Source organism: Oryzias latipes, chromosome 7 (assembly GCF_002234675.1).
Source record: "Oryzias latipes chromosome 7, ASM223467v1".
In the NCBI taxonomy this organism is placed as follows: domain Eukaryota; kingdom Metazoa; phylum Chordata; class Actinopteri; order Beloniformes; family Adrianichthyidae; genus Oryzias; species Oryzias latipes.
In genome coordinates this window covers 6,546,164-6,566,901 of record NC_019865.2, presented here as the reverse complement: position 1 = coordinate 6,566,901, position 20,738 = coordinate 6,546,164, and the positions used below count along the sequence as shown (strand labels likewise).

Genomic DNA, 20,738 nt, shown 5'->3' with positions numbered 1-20,738 from the left:
AATGGCGCAGAGGGCAGTTGACCTCTGATTCCCGTCTTGCCACCTTGGGTAAGAAACTACACCCCATCTTTCATCTGGTAGTTATAGGTTGGCGCCAGTGTTTGACAGTGGAGCCAGCATCAGTGTGTGAAAGTGTATTGGGCCTTCAAGGATGTTTGAAAAGCGCTATACAAGTATATGCTATTTACCATTTAGTCACTTGCAGTAGCATGATGTTCATCCAGAGACTGGGAGGTCATGGGTTCCATTTTATGATTAGCTCCTACCAAAGACCAAATGGTATGAACCTATTTAGTGTTTTTCTAACTTGCTTTAAGGCCAAAAACACTTGACAGTCAGTCCCATTCACTCATTCAATGTTGGGTTCAGTGCCTTGCCCAAGGACACTTTGACACATAAGTGGACAAGGCGTGAATATGTAAACCCTCAGTATTAAACATCAACTCTTTTGATCTATTGTACAAGTGTTCCCAGTGGTCTGGTACACTATATTCTTGGATCCAATCAGATTTTTTTCCATTTGTTCCTCATGAGGCTTTACCTATCCCCTGTTTTATGAAATACTTATATTATAATAACAGTCTATGCTAAATAATTTTTTCTACTTAATAGGACAAGGAAAACTAAGACGTTCATGGATCTAGTCATCAACAAGTTAATGCATCAGAATGGAGTGAAGCAAGGAGCTTCCAGCCCACGCAGCGTATTTTCTACATCACAAATAGGCTCTTTTTTAAATATTTTTTTTGTCTTCACCTGATTCACAACAATTTGAACAAATACTCAGAAACGCAATCCTAAGCGTCATTTTCTTAATATATGTCCTCTATTATCAGAAAATGCCATGAGAACAAGTTATAACACCAAAAACACAAATATCATCAGAGTGGGTTTTAAAACTCTAGAATAGCTGCCAACAGTTAAAAGCTCTGCTACGTTAATTGGGACAAGAGCACGAACAGCTTTAAAAACAAGTACTAAAAGTAAAGTACTTTTCACGTAAAGTTGTGTTTAGTTGCCATTTAAAAAATCTTTGAGGCGGTTTATTTTTGGTATTTTTTTTTCCCTCGGAAAATGTAAAGTTGCACAAACAGTACGGTAAAGCAGATGTTGCACAGAAAGCCAAATGCATTTAAACAGTTTTGAATTAGATCACGAGTTTCCACGTAAATTGATTAAAAACTGATTTGGTGAAACAGATGTAATACGTAGTCGTAGTAGTAGTAGGTCTATCCTGTCAGGGGTTGCCACAGCGAAGCAGCGTTCACTGATTCACAAAGATGCTTAGGCAGTTTTCAGCCAAACTTTATTAATTTCAACCATGTTTGTAAATCTTTGGTGTTGGACCGGACGGAAAATGAAAGAAGGGAAGAAGAGAGAGGGATGTTAGAGAGGGGGGGGGGGGGGGTGATAGTGAGAGGGGGGGGGTAAGACCATGAAGCAGCAAGTTTACTGGTTGTTTATCATTACGGTAAGGTTCAAATGTAGTACAAAAAGGGCGGGGCCTGTCCACACACACACTCTCAAATGTTATCAACACACCTGCTAGCTGCAAAAATGTCCACATGTCAACATGCACACAAAACAGATAGTGTTCACACACGCATACCTATGCCTTTAAACCAACTAGTGTGAAATATTTCATTCATTCAATCATGCATCTGCTACATTTTAAATATTATAAAATCATTAAAACGGACAATTTGTGGGAAAACAAAGATTTTATTTGTTTCATTTGGAGAAAACACAGAATGCATAGATGACACTGGCTGGAAGACTGGCAATCCTTTGAAGAGTGAGTGAACGGATGTCTAATCAGTGTCAGACGTTTTCTGTGCATGATGACACTTAAAGCAGGTCTTGTAACCGCCATCTGTTTGAAGGAGCCTCCAACTGAAGGCCCGTTTTCTCAAAACAGTCGTTTCTCATAACTGTGAAGGAAGAAAGAGGATAAGGTCAAGTGTCGAAAAGATCACAGGATCGTCTCCTTGGTGAATGCTGAGGTTTCCTGTCAAGACAGACTGCTGGCACCAAGAGGAAGTTTAACTGAAACTAAGACTTTCCAATAGGACAATGAAACAGAAAAACAAGCACATCTTTGTCAAAAATGCTTAGAGACTGGAATTGGTCTGAACCTGTGTAGGCTGTGGATCCCGCCCTCCATCTGAGCCGACGTTGTCCTCCTCTCAAATTTCAGATCTCCAGAATACATCATGGCTCTGAGGGAAGGAAAGACATGCTGTGACAATGGCAATGGTTTCCCATTGAGTGACGGACAGACCAAAAATGCAGCATCAGTGCAAGAATTGAAAAAATGAACGCCCCTCACCACTTAAAACCAAAGTAAAGCATAGCAACCACCGACTACATGAGAACTAGACTGAGAGATCCCTCCCCCTCGTGTCCCAAACTCAGTTTTTATGGAACCAGTTCACAACAGAGTTTGTCTCAAATAAAAAAAAAAAACAGTACCATAATTCCAATAAAGCCAGATTATTGTTATTATATGCTATCCTCCATTAGAAGTGACCAACAGATGAGATTGGATGGATTTTGGTGTAGTCCCTGACTGTAAAGAGCCAGCTAAGAGTGACTATGACAAAATCATTGCTGAATGTTTAATCTGCTGTGTCAAAGGTCATGGGCGTTTCTGTCCTCAAAGTCATCGGTCGTCTGCTTCCTGTGTTGATAAGATGAAAAATGAAGAGAAGCAGTTTGAACTGAACCATTAGCTCGACAAAGGTCAGTCAGTCCAAATGTGACTCCTAAAACGCCAACACCACCAAGGATTTTAGTTTAGTCCAAATTACATTCAAGGACAGTGACATTTGTTTCGAGGAAAGAAACTACCCTTTGATTCCTATTATACGACAGCAAGAACTGGTTCAAAAAAGAATGAGAAAAAAAAAGAACATTTTTTCTCACCATGCATGTTTTGAACTGAGGACTTGTGCTGTTTTAAATTCAGATGACAGGTAAACTTAGGTATTTGATCCGACCACACAACATTGCTGTGTGAAAAATTCTCCAGATTCCAAACGAGTTTCAGATGATTATTGTTTTTTTTTAACTGAACAACCGTCAGCAGCTCAAACTTGAAAAACAACTATAATACGGCGCCGCAATTGCATCAAAATCTTCCAGGATGGTCACAATTAGAGCAAATCACAGACGAGAGATTGGCCCACCATTTTGCTGTCCCGTCCCAACCCCCCGCACCTCTGTGTTCTGGTCATTGACTTTATATGAGAACTAGACTGAGGGTCCCCTCCCCCCTCGCGTTTCAAACAGGAAGTAGCCTCTGGCTCCAAGAAGCCAAAATCACATAAACCTTTATTGAGAAATAAATATTGTTCTGCTACCTTTTTTTTAATGAACATATTCGTCTATTTTCATGATATTATTTCTTTATTGCAAGTTATTCAAGTAATAAACTGGCAAATTAGATGCCTCAATAAAAGTACCGTATTTTTGACAATTTTATCCAATCCAGAAGTCAGCTATTTTCTTAGTATGACGTCACACTCACTGAGTCCAGTTCTTATATACAGTTAATGGTTTAGACCAGGGGTCGGGAACCTATGGCTCGCGAGCCATATATGGCTTTTTTGATGGTCACATGTGGCTCGCAGACAAATCTTTAATTATACTTCTTTTTTCATTAGTCCTTCTCGGGTGCGATGCGATGCCAGAGGTGCGCAGTAGTAGCGGTGCTTGGAGAGAAAACTATCAGTTTACTATTATCTATTATTTCACAGAGTTTGTACCAACTGGAAACCTGTGAATTGCCGTGCCTAAAACTGCGCGTTCCCGTCTCTGAGAACGAGCGCGCAGATGCGGGGACGGGATGTGTGAGGAAGAAAGCAGAGAGTGGGGTGGGGGGGTTGTGGGCACGGCCAGCAGGTGAATCGCGCAGGGATTGTAAAAACGTAAAACCCGCTGCCCGTCACTCACTGCAGCGTGTGAGTGTGTGTTTGGCTCCACGTCTGTCTCACATCTACAGAACATTCAGACCTACGATCACGTTTAAAGTCTCAACGCCTGCATGAAGCAGAAACTCACCACGCATCAACCAACCAGACTACACCATCAGCAAAACCACCACGAGAAATATTTATCAGCAACAGCATAACAATGTTATTAAATAGAATCCACATGTTTATTGTAATTTAAAAATGTTGAAATATCATCAAATGCCCACATTTATTTGTATAATTAGTTTTAAACATATTGTCGCGGACAGAGTTTAACTGGGTGGCTGTTGGGCCGCGTTATAAATTCTGGAGTTCACTAAACGCATCAAGCAGAGATCTGATTGGCTCTCAGTTCTGTCACTCAGCCTGTTGTTCGGTAGTTTGGACCAATGGGGTTCAGCTATGGGCCAAATAAGGGAAATGGGAGGGCTGGAGCGGGAGCAGGGGAATATAAAGTTGGGAGAAGCGCTTTTATCTCGCTGGAGAGATTCAGGAGTTGCTGAATTAATTGTACGGCGTTTGTTGTGGTCTGCAGTAACCAGAATAAAGAACCTTAAAAGAGGTTAAGTCTCAGTGCCTCAGTGTGGGAAAGAGACGCTACATTATTGTATGGCTCTTTCGAAAATACATTTAAAAATATGTGGCGTTTATGGCTCTCTCGGCCAAGAAGGTTCCCGATCCCTGGTTTAGACCAAAGCTGTTGCTCAGTCCAGAGGCAGTCGACTTTATTTCATCACAGAATATAAATTCACATAAAAACGACACGTGGATGATGAAAAGTATCAGTGAACACAGGATGGTCAGGTGTGCGTCTCTGTACCGTAGCTGTGTGAGGCTCTTGGCCCCGATGTCCTGACAGGAGTGCTGAATGCCGGCCAGCAAGTAGGGGACAAACTTGTGGATGGAGCCTTTATCCTGAACGGCTCCAGAGACGCCCTGAGCCACTTTTATTTTATCACTCTCGCTGGAAGAGGAGAGAACAAATGAGATGAGCAAAGAGCTGCATTTAGGGAAAGGTTTGGTCACCATGGCAATTATAACCATGTTCTCAAAGGAGCAACATTGTTGTCAGAGATCCAGAGCTCCTCTGCAAACAGCAGCAGCAGAAAAGGAAGCTCTGACATGCTGCCCCTGATGATCAGACTTTGAAGAGTTACAGTAAGACTGAAGTCATCTGTTTGGGAGCAGATGAACTTCCACGGCCTGAGAACTACCAACCGGCGGATAAAGAACTACGTTTTAGAAAAACGTGACTCCTGCTGTGAGAGGAGGATCTCCACCGGTTTAAAGAAGTTCTTTAGCAAGAAGAATACCACTGTCATTTTAGCGGACTCATCATTTTTCACCACAAGACAGAAAATGAAATGAGGAAGAGGTGTTGAAAGCTGGGAAAACTGGCAGAGGAAGCAGCTTGCGTAAGCAAGTGACAGTACCTGAAGTATCGGTTCTGAGAGCCCAGGTTTTTGTCCATGGCGTCCAGAGAGCCCATCCCGCGGTATTTCTTCAGCCTGATGCCGTCAGAAAAAAAATACTCTCCAGGAGCTTCGGTGGTGGCAGCCAGCAACGATCCCATCATCACTGGAAGGAGAAGGAGCGTCTGATTTTAATGCAACAGTCTAAGAGTTGTGTCTGCAAAAGACCTTCATGTGGAATAACAAAATGCCACATTGACTTAGATGTACTTTGAAATATAAATGGCTGGAACGAGTATCCCAATACTCTGATATTAGCGATCTCTTCTAGAAAAAACAATATGGCTTATTTGCAATCTTTTTAAGTATAGTAAAGAACAAGCAGACTCTATAATTGTTGTTCTGAAATAGCTAAATCTTGCTGAATTTTACGTATAAACTAAACAAATCAACTGCACTACAGTCACCGGACGTGTGACCGATCTTCAAAGTAAATTGTTGGTGAAGCTTCTCAATTTTTAGGTAAAACTATTAGGTCGATAAAACGAACGCGGTTTGAAGTGAAGAATTTTTCAAAAATCTTGTGATCAACTGAATGTCACGTCATGTGACTGACTGCTGCCATGGCGGCGAAGTCAAACTGAAACGGTAAAATGTTCATGTAAAGTGTGAAAGTTTTTTTAGCTTTTCACTAAAGATGAAAAAAAGTGTTTATAAAACATGTCTGAAGGAAACACTGTTGGTAGTTTAGATTAACGGACTGGAACTGTCGTCAGCTAAACTCTGAGGATGGAAAAACTGGAGAACATTTTCCGTTTTTTGTTGTTAAATGATCCAAAGCAAAACATGTTTATGTTTTGTTTACTGCTGAAGTTAACCAGGAAGTAAACAGAAAAACTTTTGCGTGTGTATAATTTCCTTCTTTCTAAATCTTTGATGTTTTATCTAATATGTTTTGTTGATTCTGATCTATTCCTCTTAATAAAAGGTAGAAGTGATGGTTAATAAAAGCATATTTTAATTTTCAAACATCCAGTACAAAGTCATGCATATCATATTAAATAGTAAAAGCTGTAGTTTGATCTGTTCATCTTGAAATCGGTTGCCACCAAAGCAACGACCCCCAGTCCCACTAAACAGGGATTCCCGCTCCACTGGTCCCCACCTGTTGATGCCCCCAGAGCCAGGGCTTTGGCGACGTGTCCGACGTTCTGGATGCCTCCATCGGCGATGACGGGAACACCGAAGCGCCTGGCGTACTCTGACACTTTGTAGACGGCCGTGGCCTGGGGTCTGCCGCACGCCAGCACTGATGAAGAGGAGGGAAGAAGAGCTGAAGAAGCGCGTTCCAACCCAGTCAGCTTCATCAAAACAGGAGGCTTCAACTTTTTTCATCTTCACCAGAAAGCTGATGTTTGCCATAGGATGTGTGTTTGCAGCCTACAGGCTTCAACATTTCCCACTTTAGAGTTCATCTTTTATTTTATAATAAATCATTTCAGCTTTTCTGATCAGCTACAGTAATGGGTTTGGTGTGTGTGTGTGTGTGTGTGTGTGTTGGGGGGGGGTAAACAGACTGTGATTGTTAAAGTTGTTAAACATGAAAATGAGGAAGTTAAGTTTGTCGCATCAGCAGGAAACACTCCACGGTTTTGAGTTTTGTTGTTAAAATCATATAATAATAATTTAGAAAAATCGCAGAAAGTTCATCCCTTTGAAAATTATCTGAAAGTTTAGCTCCTCAATAAAGAACTAGCAGAATATTCTAATGATAACCCAACAAAAGACAGACTCCATTTCCCTGCCAAAGTCTGCTTTTGTTTCTTTTGTCTTTCTGGTTATCCTTTCATCTCATGGATTATGAGGAAATGCTTTCAGTGCAGGATGTTAATATTCAGTGTGAATGTTGAGCTAAAATGGTTTACTTTTGCTTTACTGGAAGAAACTGAATCTGATGATTAAGGTTGTTTTATTTATTTATTTTTGCTCAGCATAAACCTAAACAGCTCTGTATGTTCAGGGAGTCACTTCCTGGTTAAAGTAACCTGAAGCAGAATTTAGGAGAATTTGAAGTAATAAAGAGCAGACTGAGACCCCACACATTGTTCAGAGAGCAGACAGGCTTGCAGCAATGCTACAAACCCCAAAGACAGCAAAACATCTGCTTTTAAAGATGATATACAATGACTTTGAATCACGAGGGTAAGATTTCAAACCCGCACAGCGGCTCAGCAGAGACACCGTGTGGCTGCAAGCTCCATTTCCAAGCAACCGCCTAAACTCTGCTGTTACAAAACAGCTTTAGGAGTTAAAAGTATTTTTTCAGTCTAGATAAGTAACAAACTGTGACTGTCACAGCAAGTGAGAAAAAAAAAGCACTTTTTTCTGACCTTTTCGTTTATAAAAAACATACGGTTATGAGAAGAAAAGGTCAGTAAAGTGGAAGAATAAGGAGCATCATTCTCTCCAAGTCATCAAACGGATTAGTGCAAACAGCACAAAACCCCAAAACCCCAAAGACCAGCTCTATAAATCTACAACACTGTCTACGAGAACTGGACTGAGTGACCCCTCCCCCCTGGCGTTCCAAACAGGAAGTTTCTCCAAGGAGGCCAAAATCCCATAGACTTCTATAGAAATAAACAGCTATTTGTCAGAATAATCATTTTTTGCTCTGATTCCTTTTAACATGTTCTTGTTAATCCTATTTTTGCATCCAAATTATTTTTTCTTGATTGTAAGTTAATTAAGTTATAGATTAGCGAATCAGATGCCTCAATTAAAGTCTTGCGTTGAACTTTCATTGTGTTTGCTTGACAGATTCTGCCACACTCGCTATCAAGTGGTAGGGGTGTGGCCTTCCAACAAGCCTACTCTTGATTGGAGGAATGTTGACTCAATCTGCTTGGACCAATAACTGCTTACTGACAAGGTCTGGCTCCAACATGGTGTGCACCTGAACTGACTTCACTTAGTTGGGGCCGGACGTAAACCCGTTTCTATGGGTGACGTCACTCGCACTCGGTCCAGTTCAGAACTTCCGCTACAAATGCAAAGCTGTTACCCAATCAGTGCAGCAGGCAGTGATGGGGAAAGGGCACGGGAGTTGTGGGGGCCAATTGATGTGCAGCAAAAGTCAGTGGGGGAACTTACTGGAGTATCCCGTAACAGTGGTTGGGGTTTTGGGGCTGTGGAGCTTTAAAGCTGGTGGTACACTAAGGGGAGCTGCACTCGGACACGAGAACGGAACAAAACAGAGGAACATTCACAGAAAAGACAACAGACAGAAAAACAGGGGGAGGTAGGAAAGGCAAGAAAATGAAGATGGAAAAACAAAAGGAAGATAAGGAATATGAACAAGAATGAGATACTGATTTGACCTGAAAAGAATGATCAAAATAGCAACATAAGACAGAAAGTAAAGACAAAAACAAGTCTGCAACACGCCAGATGCCACAATTTAAAAACACATTGTAAGAACATTTTTGAAATAAGACCCCTTAAATAGAAAGGTTTTTTAAAAATCTCAATCATTTTGTGGACCCCAACTTTTCAGTTGTTTAATGTTCAGTTCAGTTTAATGTTAAACAATATTTTCATGGACCTGTACAAGGCTGAAGAATCAGATTATAAAAAATTACAGAAAAAATATACAGTTAAAAATACCACCAATTGAGCAAGTTCTCCCACTTGAAAAGATGAGAGAGGCCTGTAATTTTCCCTCATAGGTATACCTCAACTAAAAAATGAAAAAAATAATTCCAGAAAAATCACATTGTCTGATTTTTAAAGATTTTATTTGTTAATTATGGTGGAAAATAAGTAACAAAAGTTTAATACAATACTTTGTCATACACCCTTTGTTTAGCAATGATAGCAGCCAAACATTTTCTGTAAGTCTTCACAAGGTTTTCACAAACTGTTGCTGGTATTTTGGCCCATTCCTCCATGCAGATCTCCTCTACAGCAGTTGTGTTTTGGGGCCAACGCTGGGCAACACAGACCTTCCACTCCCTCCAAAGATGTTCTATGGGGTTGAGATCTGGAGACTGGCTAGGAACTCCAGGACCTTGAAATGCTTCTTATGACGCCACTCCTTTGTTAGCCGGGCAGTGTGTTTGGGATCCTTGTCATGCTGAAAGACCCAGCCATTTCATCTTTCATCATTTCATCTTCAATGCCCTTGCTGATGGAAGGAGGTTTTCACTCGAAATCTGACCATACATGGCCCCATTTATTCTTTTACATGGATCAGTCGTCCTGGTCCCTTTTTGTTGAAAAAAACCCCCAAAGCATGATGTTTCCACCCCCATGCTTTACAGTGTTCTTTGGATGCAACTCGGGATTCTTTCTCTTCCAAACACGATGAGTAGAGTTCTTACCAAAAAGTTCTATTTTGGTTTCATCTGACCATAGGACAACCTCCCAATCCTCTTCTGGATCATCCAATCGCTCTCTAGCAAACACTAGACGGGCCTGCACATGCACTGGCTTTAGCGGGGGACACGTCTGGTACTCCAGGACTTGAGTCTCTGGTGTGTTACTGATAGAAATCACAGGCCTCTATCAACTTTTTAAGTCAGAGAACTTGCACGATTAGTGGGTGACTAAATACTTTCTTAAACCCCACTGTGGGTCATGATTTTTTTCTCTCCAAGGCCGGTACCAACCGTCCAGTAAACCGTTTTCAACTTCTTCTGGTTGTAATGTCAGAAATGCGGACAGAGTGAACTTGAGAGAAGCCACACTGAATCCCATCAAACTTCCAAACTGCAGTTGTTGCTCCAGAAAGTGTCAGGATGGTCCAGGATCACAGCCTCCTGGCTGTGGAGTGGACCCTGTTGCTGCCTGGTTTGCGTGCTGTGGTGATGTTTGGTAGCTGAGCTGAGGTTTAAGAGATTCTGGATATTTTGTTCCCTCACAGCAGAGCCAGAGTTTTGTGCATGTATGCTTTGTGTGTGGGGTCATGAGGTGTACGTGTGTTAATTGAGGGGAAGGCAGGGCAGAGGGGTGGGTTGGTTTTAATTGTGTGTGTGTGTTTTGTTGTTAGGCTTTAATATTAAAGCCCTTTGAGCTGTAATCCGTTAAAAGCACTTTCAGGGCTCCAGACTGCGACCAATTGGTCGCATTTCGCGACCAAGATTTAAGAGTGTGCGACTGAATTTTACATCCAGTCGCACATGTGCGACCAAATTTTACATCCAGTCGCACATGTGCGACCAGTAAATTTGCCTGACCCACCCTCCGTATTTTTTATACATTAAAGTAGAAGGGGCACATCAATGAGCAATGAAATAATCAATGAGACGCAAGCGCACACGCACGCAGGCAGACACACACACTCGCGCACATACTCATGAAACGCGAGCACACACTTGCGTGATGTCCGTCTGTGAGTCGGCCACTGCGTGTGAAAAGAAAGGGAAAGCCACTGTAATTGGCTAAAATGCGTGGAGGGGGCGGGGCCTAGAGATAATCGAGCGCGCGTAAACATCTGTTGGAAGGAAACGGAGACAAATATCATCACAACCTGATAAGTGCGTCTGAGCTATGAGTAAGTGAACTATTGATTCATTCTTCCGACCTGCAGCTGGTGTACCAGTGCCAGAGTCTACAGCAGGGGTCTCAAACTCGCGGCCCGCGGGCTGTATTTGCAGTCTCCAAGATGATATTTTGCGGCCCCCGCCTTAATATGAAAGTTTAATGTTACTGCAGGCCGCCAGTTTTAATGAATGACACTTTTTCATCGTCGTGCATGGAGATGACCAACCAATCACAGCGGGGTAAATGACTCTTGGGGGTTCCTTACTTTCCTTTTTAGAACGTATCTATTCACTCGTAATTTTCTAAATACATGCAGTCCGTGCTGAAATTTTCTCTGGGTCACACAGACCCGGAGGAAGGTTTAGGTTTTGGTTACGGCGGCGCATCAAACGGGTTACGGCAGCACACCGCTCTCGTCCCGCGGGAGTCGGGTCAGCTGAGGAGAATAAATGTCCCACACCTACATGCGTGACAGCTAACGGGGCTTGAACTTTAAACACGCTCGAGCAAAGTGCAAAGGGCGACAGTGGCTCAGGTGGTTGAGCGGGTCGTCCAATGATCGAAGGGATGGCGGTTCGATCCCTGCTCCCACCAGCCAAAATGTCGTTGTGTCCTTGGGCAAGACACTTCACCCTCCTTGCCTCCAGTGTGGCTCCACTGGTGTGTGGATGTGTATGAATGATCCCGGTGATGGTCAGAGGGGCCGTAGGCGCGAAATGGCAGCCACAGCCTCTGTCAGTCTGCCCCAGGGCAGCTGTGGCTACAACCATAGCTTACCATCACCAAGTATGAATGAGGAGTGAATGAATAATGGACACAATGTAAGCGCTTTGGGTGTCTTGAAAAGCGCAGATAAATCCAATCCATTATTATTATTATTATTAAAAACAACATTAGTTTTAGACACACTGAAAATACGTGGGGAAAATGCAACGATAGACGTGCTTGAGATGAACCGGCACCTCGCCTGGATCGGATAGTATGATCTGTGTTATTATATATTTTATGATTATTTTAATGTTTTGTAATGTATGTAGCATTTTTTTAATGAATTGGTATTTTAAATTATTTTAATTAATCACTCAACTATAAAAACCATCAGGACACATGTCCCATAATGCATTGTTTTGTAGTCTGTAGGGCAGCTTTCAGTCAGTTCAGTTTCCAGCTGTGTCCGGGTAGGTTTGCCCCTTGCTCCCACCCCTTTCTTGCGATATTTTTGTGATGATTGACAGTTGATGTTGGAGCAAAAACAAAAATATATGTCACACACCAGGTGATCTGCGCAGCGTTGAGTCCCCTGGGTGATCTCAAACACGGTTATTGTGCATCTTGGCTGCACCTATTTGGTGTCACAAAGATAAATTTCCATCTGTTTTCTTTACTATTTGTAATGTCATGACAGCGATGGTGCTGTCAGTTTACCTTGTTGTTGCATCTTCAAAAGTGCAGAATAAAATGTGACACTGAATTTGAAACAGCACATTTTAATTTCTGCATCTATTAATAAAGTATCTATTAGCAATACAGTGGAAATTAATAGATTTGGTTAGCATGTTGATTTACGGCATGCGCCCCTTAATTTTCTGGTTGTGCCCCTAGAATTTTCAGTTAGGGGCCACTGTGCTCCTAGTGAAAAAAGTTAGTCTGGAGCCCTGACTTTATGAATAAAGTTTGATCGATTGAACAGAAATCTGCTGGAAATGATCCCAAAAAAGCTGCAGATCCCAAACTGAGGGCAATCTGTTAAATTGCAACTGTTAAACTAAACAGTACAATTCTGACTTACAAGTATTTGTGTTACAACATTATTTTACTGTCAAAACAAAGTAATGAAAAATAAAAAGTAACTGCATCTAACTGCAGCACTGCTCTTGGGCTTTTATTTTGAAAGCCACACTCACCTTCCTGTGTGATGCAGATGGAGCCGCTGCCCATCCCCACCCTCAGTGCATCCACTCCTGCGTCAATCAAGTTCTTGGCTTGAGCTGCTGTCACCACTGCGCCGGCCAAAGGGACAGAAAACGTTTGATTGCATCATCGATGAGAGCTCAGACACAAAAATGCCTTTAAAGTAATAAACATGTTTTCTTTTGATGACCATGATTTCTTTCTGCTCGTTTCCTGTTGGATTAGACTACTTACCGTTGCCTCCGATGACCTGTAGGTCGGGGTACTTTTCTTTGATGTATTTGATCATGTTGATCTGGAAGATGGAGTTGCCTTGAGACGAGTCCTGGTGGACAAGGAGACACACAATACTAAATTACATATTTACCAACACCAAAAAGAAAGGTTTAAAGACTCAAAAAACCAGAACTGTGCATAGTTGTCTGCAAGTGGATGAATCGGAACGGATCAAAGCGGCGATCGTGGTCCGCCTAGCACATTGTCCACGTGACAAATATGATCTTTTTCAAACTGCATTTCTTTGTCTGCTCCTGATTCACAACAATTTGGATAAAAGATATTCTCAGAAATGCAATTTTAAGTTTAACTTTCTTCAGATCCTTCATCATCGCAAAAATGTCACCACATGTTAAAAACACGGAAAATTCGATTTTTATTGGAGTGGGCTTTTGACCTTATAAAATAGAACAGAATAGAAATTGCTTTTTGTTTCAAATTTGATAGTTTTTCTATTCCTTTCTGAGACACCTTTTGAAAATTAATTTTAACATCTCCAAAAACAGTGAAGGAAAAATTAAAGTTTTACCACCAGCTTTGTAATACTAGGCTGTTGTACACAACCAAAAGTCCCAGCTGTAGTCTAAAGGAAACACTGGTTTGTGTTAGTTTTCAAAGAGCCTGAAAGTCTTCCTCACCAGTACAACCACATCCACACCACTCTGCACCAGCAGGTCCAGCCTGTACTTGTCATCGTTGTGAGTGCCGATGGCGGCGCCACACAGCAGCTGTTTTCGAGAGTCTTTGGACGCCAGAGGAAAGTCTCTGTTCTTCTTCAGGTCTGTGCGGGCAATGATGGACACCAGAGAGCCCTCCTCATTTACGATGGGCAGCTTCCCTGCAGGAGGATCCACAGTTTGTTTCAATTAAGATGTCAAATAAAATCTGATGTTTTGAAAAGCAAAAAGGGCACTGGTTACCTTTCTTGCTTCTCTGGAGGATTTCATTTGCTTGTTTGAGAGTCACTCCTGCAGGAGCAACGACTAAATCCTCCTTCTTTGTCATCACCTACAGTATTGATAAAAGTTTATTAACTCACACTTTAAACTAGAGATTTCCCAAACTGTTTGTTTTTTGGCCCCGATCGGATTCAGAGTCATTTGATTTACTTTAATAATACGTCAAAAAACAAATGCAAAATAAACAGATCCATGTTGTTCCCATTTTTTATTTATTTACCTTATTCTATCATTTAACACGTACACAATGCACTTCTGTAACCTTTAACAAGGAAAATCGTGTAAATTTGAACAAATTGATACTGAATTCAGACAGCAGCTCTGCTGTGATGCTGTCAATGTGCGACTTTGTAGTTGTTTAACAGAACTAACCCAACTATTCTCTATTATGCAATGGATAACGCGTGACGAGGTGTTCGTCACTCGGGAAAAAAATCAGAAATTGAATTAAACAAAAAAAAAAATTTGCGATTTTATTTTAAGGCCATATCGCCCAGCACTAAGATAATGGCATGGATAAGAGGTTTAGGATCAATACATGTTGGATTCCCCAGAAGAGCTCTCTGGATGGATATTTGGTTCTTTTTCCCCCCTTAATTGATCAAGAGTGGGAAAAAATCCATCTTGGTGGTGAAAAAAGTAAAGGTTGGAAGTCTGTTATGAAAAGAACAGATCACTTTTTCAGTCTTATATTAATCTTTTACTGTGCCACAGTGTAACGTTTCAGGAACTGTGTCATTAGTCTGAGCTTTTTCAAGCATTCGGTTTTCTCATTCGACACGATTTGAATTACAAAATACTCATTAATGCAGTTTTAATCATAAATTCTTTTATATAGCTCCTCTCTTATGAGAAAAACGCAACAAGAGCTTGTAAAAAACATTAAAAAAAAAAGACTATTTTTCTTTGGGTGGGTCCTTAAACAGAAAAAAGTGAGACTGCTTTCAGCTCCACAGTGTGTCACTACTTTGAATCTAACAGTGTCCCATAAAAAACAGGGAAATAATTTGGATTCTTGATCGTGTGTAGTAAAAAAAAAACCTCAACAAATTTTGTAGATATAAGGGTGAAGATTTTCAAATATTCTCAGGTTATTGTAACCCACAGAGGTCAACTAATCTAAGTCTCTAAGATGTTTTCTCTTCGAATGATCTGCAAAGTTTGCTCTCTCTATGTGCTTTATTTCAGCTTAAGTTTCAACAGGAAGACTTTAAGCTTTAAAGAATATTAAAGTGTAACTTTATCAAAGTTTCTCACCTCATTCAGCAGCAGACTGTGCTCATCCTCCTTTAGAAAATCAATGTCTCTTGAAGAGATGATGCCCACGAGCTTGCCGCCCATCTTGCCGTTCTCTGTGATGGGTATTCCACAAAAGCCGTAGCGCGCTTTGGCCTGGAAGACATCCCGGACTCGCTCGTTGGGGCTCATCACCACGGGGTCTGTGATGAAGCCCTGCTCGTATCGCTGCAGGGGGGGGGGGGGGGGGGTCGGTGGCCACGGGAGGAGGGGGTAAGGAGAAACAGGGTTGGTAGAGGAAAGAAGGAGGGAACAAGAAATCACTAAAAGCTGGGGGTCACCTGGATCCAACTACAGCACAAATGCCATGCACAAATAAAGACACTTTGAGTTTCAGACTGTCAACAAAAAGGAGACTAGTTAAGCTTGGAAAGATGGTTTGACAAGGGGAAAACAGAGAGGCTGAAAGAGGAAATGGTTACCGTTATGATGGCAATAAAAGACAATCACGGAAAAACGAATGGAGTACAAGAAAAAACAGGATCACACACAATCCTTACCTTGACTTTATGGACTTCGTTAGCCTGGAACTCTGGAGTACAGTTGTGATGGATGAAGCCAATGCCTCCTGTTAGCTGAAAGCAGAAAAGCCAAACCTGTGACGGGACCTGCAGCTGCCAGCCAAAACAACTGGAACGTGCGCTGTTCTCACCGCCATGGCGATGGCCATGTTAGCCTCCGTGACCGTGTCCATGGGCGAGGACACGAACGGCGTCTTCATGGTGATTTTTTTGGTAAGTGCCGATGTCAGGTCCTGGACAAAAGACACAACGGCTTAATGCAAATGATTGAAATATGAAATTAGGAATATGGGACTTCTGGAAAGAAATGAGTTAATAAGCCTTTAGGTAGAATCCTCTCAAATGAAGCTGATTAATTAAGGAACGTAAAAATGCTCAGGTATGCATTCAAACAGGGGCAGATTGTGTGTGTGGATGTAAAACACACAATGGTGAGCATCAGCACACTGTGCGGAAGTTTATTCAGGCAAAGTAGGAATTTTTGATTAATTTTTTCTTTTCTTTATTGCAGAAAAAACATGAACTTTTAACCTTTTTACTGATACAATACATCAAACTGCAATCATTGATGAATATTTTATATGAATTTTTATATTCAAATCCTAGAGGCTCACAGATGAATTCTGATATTTATTCTCAATAGCTGCCAATGAGATGAAATGTATGACGAATTGTGGGCCCTACTTCCCTACATCAGACACACCACTTTGTTTTGCAATTGTTGATGATGAATATTTCATTTTCATTTTTTATATAATTAAAATGCAAAGGCTCGCATATAATGAGCGACAATCTTTCTCTATAGCTTCCAAACAAGGTGATCCAACAATCCAACTGTGTCCCGAATCGGGGGTCCTCCTTCCCTACATCACACACCACTTTGCTTTATTCATCATCAATGATTGCCAAACAAACTGGTGCGTCTAATGTTTTTATGTCAGTGCCACAATTCAGTCGATATTTGCTTGGAAACTGTTGGAAAAAAATATCAATTTGAAAACCAGTGTTCTTATAAAAACATTCCTCATCGTTTAAGCACAAAATGAGGAATTGTTTCATTTTACTTCGAAAAGCATTTAGAAAATATTAGATTTTAATTCATATCTTGCATTGGTTCATTTGTTGACGGTCCCTAAGAGCCACTGTTGGGGATCCGTACTGAGCATCTGTCGAACATAACACTAACTTCACCACAGTTTGATCTGGTGTAATCTGTTTAAAACATGGAGGTTGCAGGATTAATATTTAAAGACAAACATCGTTTCAGTAAAGCCTCAAACGACTGAAGAAAAACCTCAAATTAACTAACATTGTGACATAATGGGGTTAACAGGAGCAAATCTAGTGGTCAATGTTTTATTTGTTGCCATGGAAGCATTTGGAGCGCATGTTAAATATTTATTCTCCATCATAACTCACCACTTGGTCAGCCGTGAAGTCTATGTACCCTGGCAGGATCAGGAAGTCACTAAAAGAGAGCCGAAGAGCTGTTAGGACTTCCAAACACCTGCTGATGCCGACAGCAAACCGTGTTCATATCAAACATTTAGACCAGGATTACCAATGATTTTCAGAGATTTGCAATAAAAAACTAAATATTTGAAACAGAATTTTGTTCTTTGGCAAATCTTCTTTTTTTTATTATTATTATTATTCTGCAGTCAGAAATGTAAAATACGAATGACACGTTCTCAACACAGCATAGATTTTACTTGACTATTTCTTGTCACTAAAAAAATCACCTCAAAACAAATAATAAAAACAAGAATAAACTTCTTTCTGAACTGTTTTTCACTTAAAACTGATCAGATGAAATAGTTGCTTGGTGCTGTTAAAATGACAGATTGGTGGTTGTTTAAGCCAAAAAACGCACTCCGATCATATCTAGAGCTATTTTAAAAGTATTCCCTGCAGGACTGCACAATCGGAGGACAAATGTGGTCACAATATGTGATATATGAACACATAGCAAAGCAAAAAAAACACATTATTTCCATTGGAAAGTCAACATGAGTTATACTCCAAATGAGTCGTTTAAACTTAAAATTATCAAATATAAAATATTCATTCATTCATTTTCTAGTCCGTTTTGTCCCTTTCAGGGTCGCGGGGCTGCTGGAGCCTATCCCGGCCACTTGTGGGCGAAGGCAGGGGACACCCTGGACAGGTTGCCAGTCTGTTGCAGGGTAGAATGTCCTCAATCACACACCCATTCACTCTCACATTCAAACCTATGGACAATTTAGAGTTACCAATTAACCTGTGAATGAACAAAAATGAAGTATAAAATAGTTTTCTACTTGATTTGTTTAATCCTTCAAGCTGCCATGAGATCGTTTCACCATGTGTGTGCACGTTTAAGTGTTTACGCATTCCCCCGCGAAGGGGGGTCTAAGGGCAGGGAAGTACAGTTTGGCTTAGTCAGTTTGTTAGATCAATTCAATATTTTCCTATTGAATTCTATGTATTCACGATCCTTTGATTTTATGTTTAACTTTTTCAATTACCTATACGAAAGCCCAACTGTTGTTGTGAATTTGGGCTATACACATAAAATTGAATTGAATTATTTTGTAATGCATGAATCAAACAGGCTGACATCTCAAAGACGGTACGTTTTTGATGTACTGTGCAAGCTTTTAGAATTATGATTATGCCGTTTTTATCCAGAAAATAACAGTCGTTTTCTAGGACATAGTTTCTGCAGAGCGGCAGGAGTTCAGGTTGAGAGTGTGAGGGGCTGTAAGCTAGTTGGAGAGCTAGTAAACAGCCAGCAAAAGCAGAATTACTCAACGGTCCTTATGATGTCCCAGAAAAACTGTAGGGTTTTACGTAATTACCATTTTTATACATCACGTGTCAAACTCAAGCCCGGGGGCCAAATTTGGTCCGCAGAGTAATTATAAATGGCCCGTGAGATCATATCCAATGTGCATTAGAGGTGGCCCGCGCTATATACTGTTCCAATAATACTACAAGTCCCACAGTGCTTCGCTAGTACCTAGGGGCACAGTCGAAACCGGCAAGCGCTCCTTTTTATCTGTTGACAGTCATTGACAGCCGTTAATTTCACCCTCCCACAAAACTGGCCAAACAAAAGATTGGACAACAGGAGCTTTCAAGACAAGCCTGCTAAAATAATAAGGTTTTCCTCAGCTCACAGCCTGACCGCAGACATTGATGAACTTCTGAGCATCTAAGAAAAGATGCCGGGTATCTGGCTTAGACCAATGTGCAGAGGAAGTCAGAGTGTAGCAAACTGAGCTAGAACATATCAGTTTCTTCTGCACTTTTTCTACCGCAAAGCATCGTCTGTTGAAATGTTGGATTTTTATTGAATGGCGTTATTTTCGGTTCTTTTAAAAAGATTACCTTTAAAAAAGAAACTTGAAAGGATACGTGGAGAAACATCCTTTATTTATTAAAATAAGAAAAGAATATCAACGATGTGTCTTTTCATTCTAATTTAATTTTTCATGTGTTTGTAACATCAAGCTTTGGTTGTTCCAGTTTCTGTGTTTAAGCAAAACTAAAGTTTTCTTCCATATGAAAAGGTTAAACAAAATATATCAGTTGCAGTCAATTTTTCAATAGATATTAAGTTTGGCCCGTGCCGTTACTTCAATGCTTAATTTTGGCCCACTGTGAATTTGAGTTCGACACCCCTGTCATACATAAACCACACAGGTTTGTTTGTTTTTTTTAATTATTATTATTTTGGTTAAAAATGGCTTGATCATAATTAATAATCATAAAAGACCACTGGGAACGCTTTCACAATAGATTTTTAAAAAAATGATCAGGATGGATCTGTAAAGTCAGCTGCACTGGAATCACTAGACCTACTTTAAGAGACAGAGGCACAATAAGCAGGATCTAAAATTAGGACTCAAGTGCCAGCACGCCCAAAGACTGGGTCACCACTTCAGAAGCCAACTTTTACAGTCTAACAAGATCTCAGACCCGGTTTTCCTTTTTTTTCTCCCCTGAGTAGTTCCAGTTTTGAACTTCAGCTAACATTTCAATCTACAACTGAAAAAACCCCCATCTGCTACAGTCTGTCTGTTATTTATGAAATAATGGTGTATAATGTAAACATACTATGTCCCCACAAAAACAGAGAAGTTGGAACATTAGAACCTTAAATGTCGCACTTGATCTAGAGTAATACATTATCAGATACTTATGATTATGAATTAGAATGCAGCATTTCTTTAAGCATTGGTTTGCAGAGGTGGAGTAACAATAACGGCAGGATGATTTTTTTTCCACGTGTCTGTAAGCGAGCTTTGCGGCTTTACTTGTAGGTGAGTCCGTCTCCTCCGTTGAAGAGCTGCTGTCCGCTCAACCCATCGTCAGGGACGTAACCCGTTTGCCCGCTGATGAGGTAGTCCGCCATAACGTGACAATGCCTCGACCAGTACAAATTTACAGTAACTTAATGTTGACGCAACGCCAGACAATCAAACACACACACGAAAGCAGTAACCAGAACTTTCTCTCTACCGGAGCAGCAAGCTAAAGATCCTGTCGCCCCCCTACTCGACCCTTCGTAAAGGAGGGACACTAAGACGTTTTTAAATTTTTAGTATTGGCTATCGAGCAAAGGTGGAGGAAAAAAATACGTCTTTATATTAAATAAAATTCTTCCTTTTTAAGGCCTCACTGCTTTTACAAGGCTCCAAGCTCATGTTCTCCCCTGTCCCCTAGCGCACGTGGGAGATATAACTCATTTTTTCCCCCAACTTTATTGAAACAAAATGCGCTCGTTTTTTTCTTCATCTTTATTGAACAAAGCGTTAACATACAAAATCTAACATCAAGGAATTAGACAGAACATCAGCA

At 40.8% G+C, this 20,738-nt stretch overlaps 1 protein-coding gene across 2 annotated transcripts; it reads right to left on the bottom strand.

The window, feature by feature from the left end:
* Positions 1-1,702: 1,702 nt before the first annotated feature.
* On the bottom strand, positions 1,703-20,623 carry impdh2 (inosine monophosphate dehydrogenase 2). 2 transcript variants are annotated; one of them, XM_023956429.1, is made up of 15 exons: positions 20,195-20,623; positions 17,313-17,361; positions 16,025-16,126; positions 15,873-15,947; positions 15,334-15,540; positions 14,038-14,125; positions 13,756-13,955; positions 13,076-13,166; positions 12,835-12,930; positions 8,540-8,611; positions 6,552-6,695; positions 5,408-5,552; positions 4,795-4,938; positions 2,136-2,219; positions 1,703-1,931 (listed from the first exon to the last, which is right to left on the bottom strand). In XM_023956429.1, exons 1-15 carry the CDS (start codon positions 20,290-20,292, stop codon positions 1,910-1,912), a joined length of 1,617 nt encoding a protein of 538 aa, XP_023812197.1. In that variant the 5' UTR covers positions 20,293-20,623; the 3' UTR covers positions 1,703-1,909. The 2 variants fall into 2 exon arrangements, with proteins under 2 accessions (XP_023812197.1, XP_023812198.1); XM_023956430.1 differs by lacking the exon at positions 8,540-8,611.
* Positions 20,624-20,738: the final 115 nt, after the last annotated feature.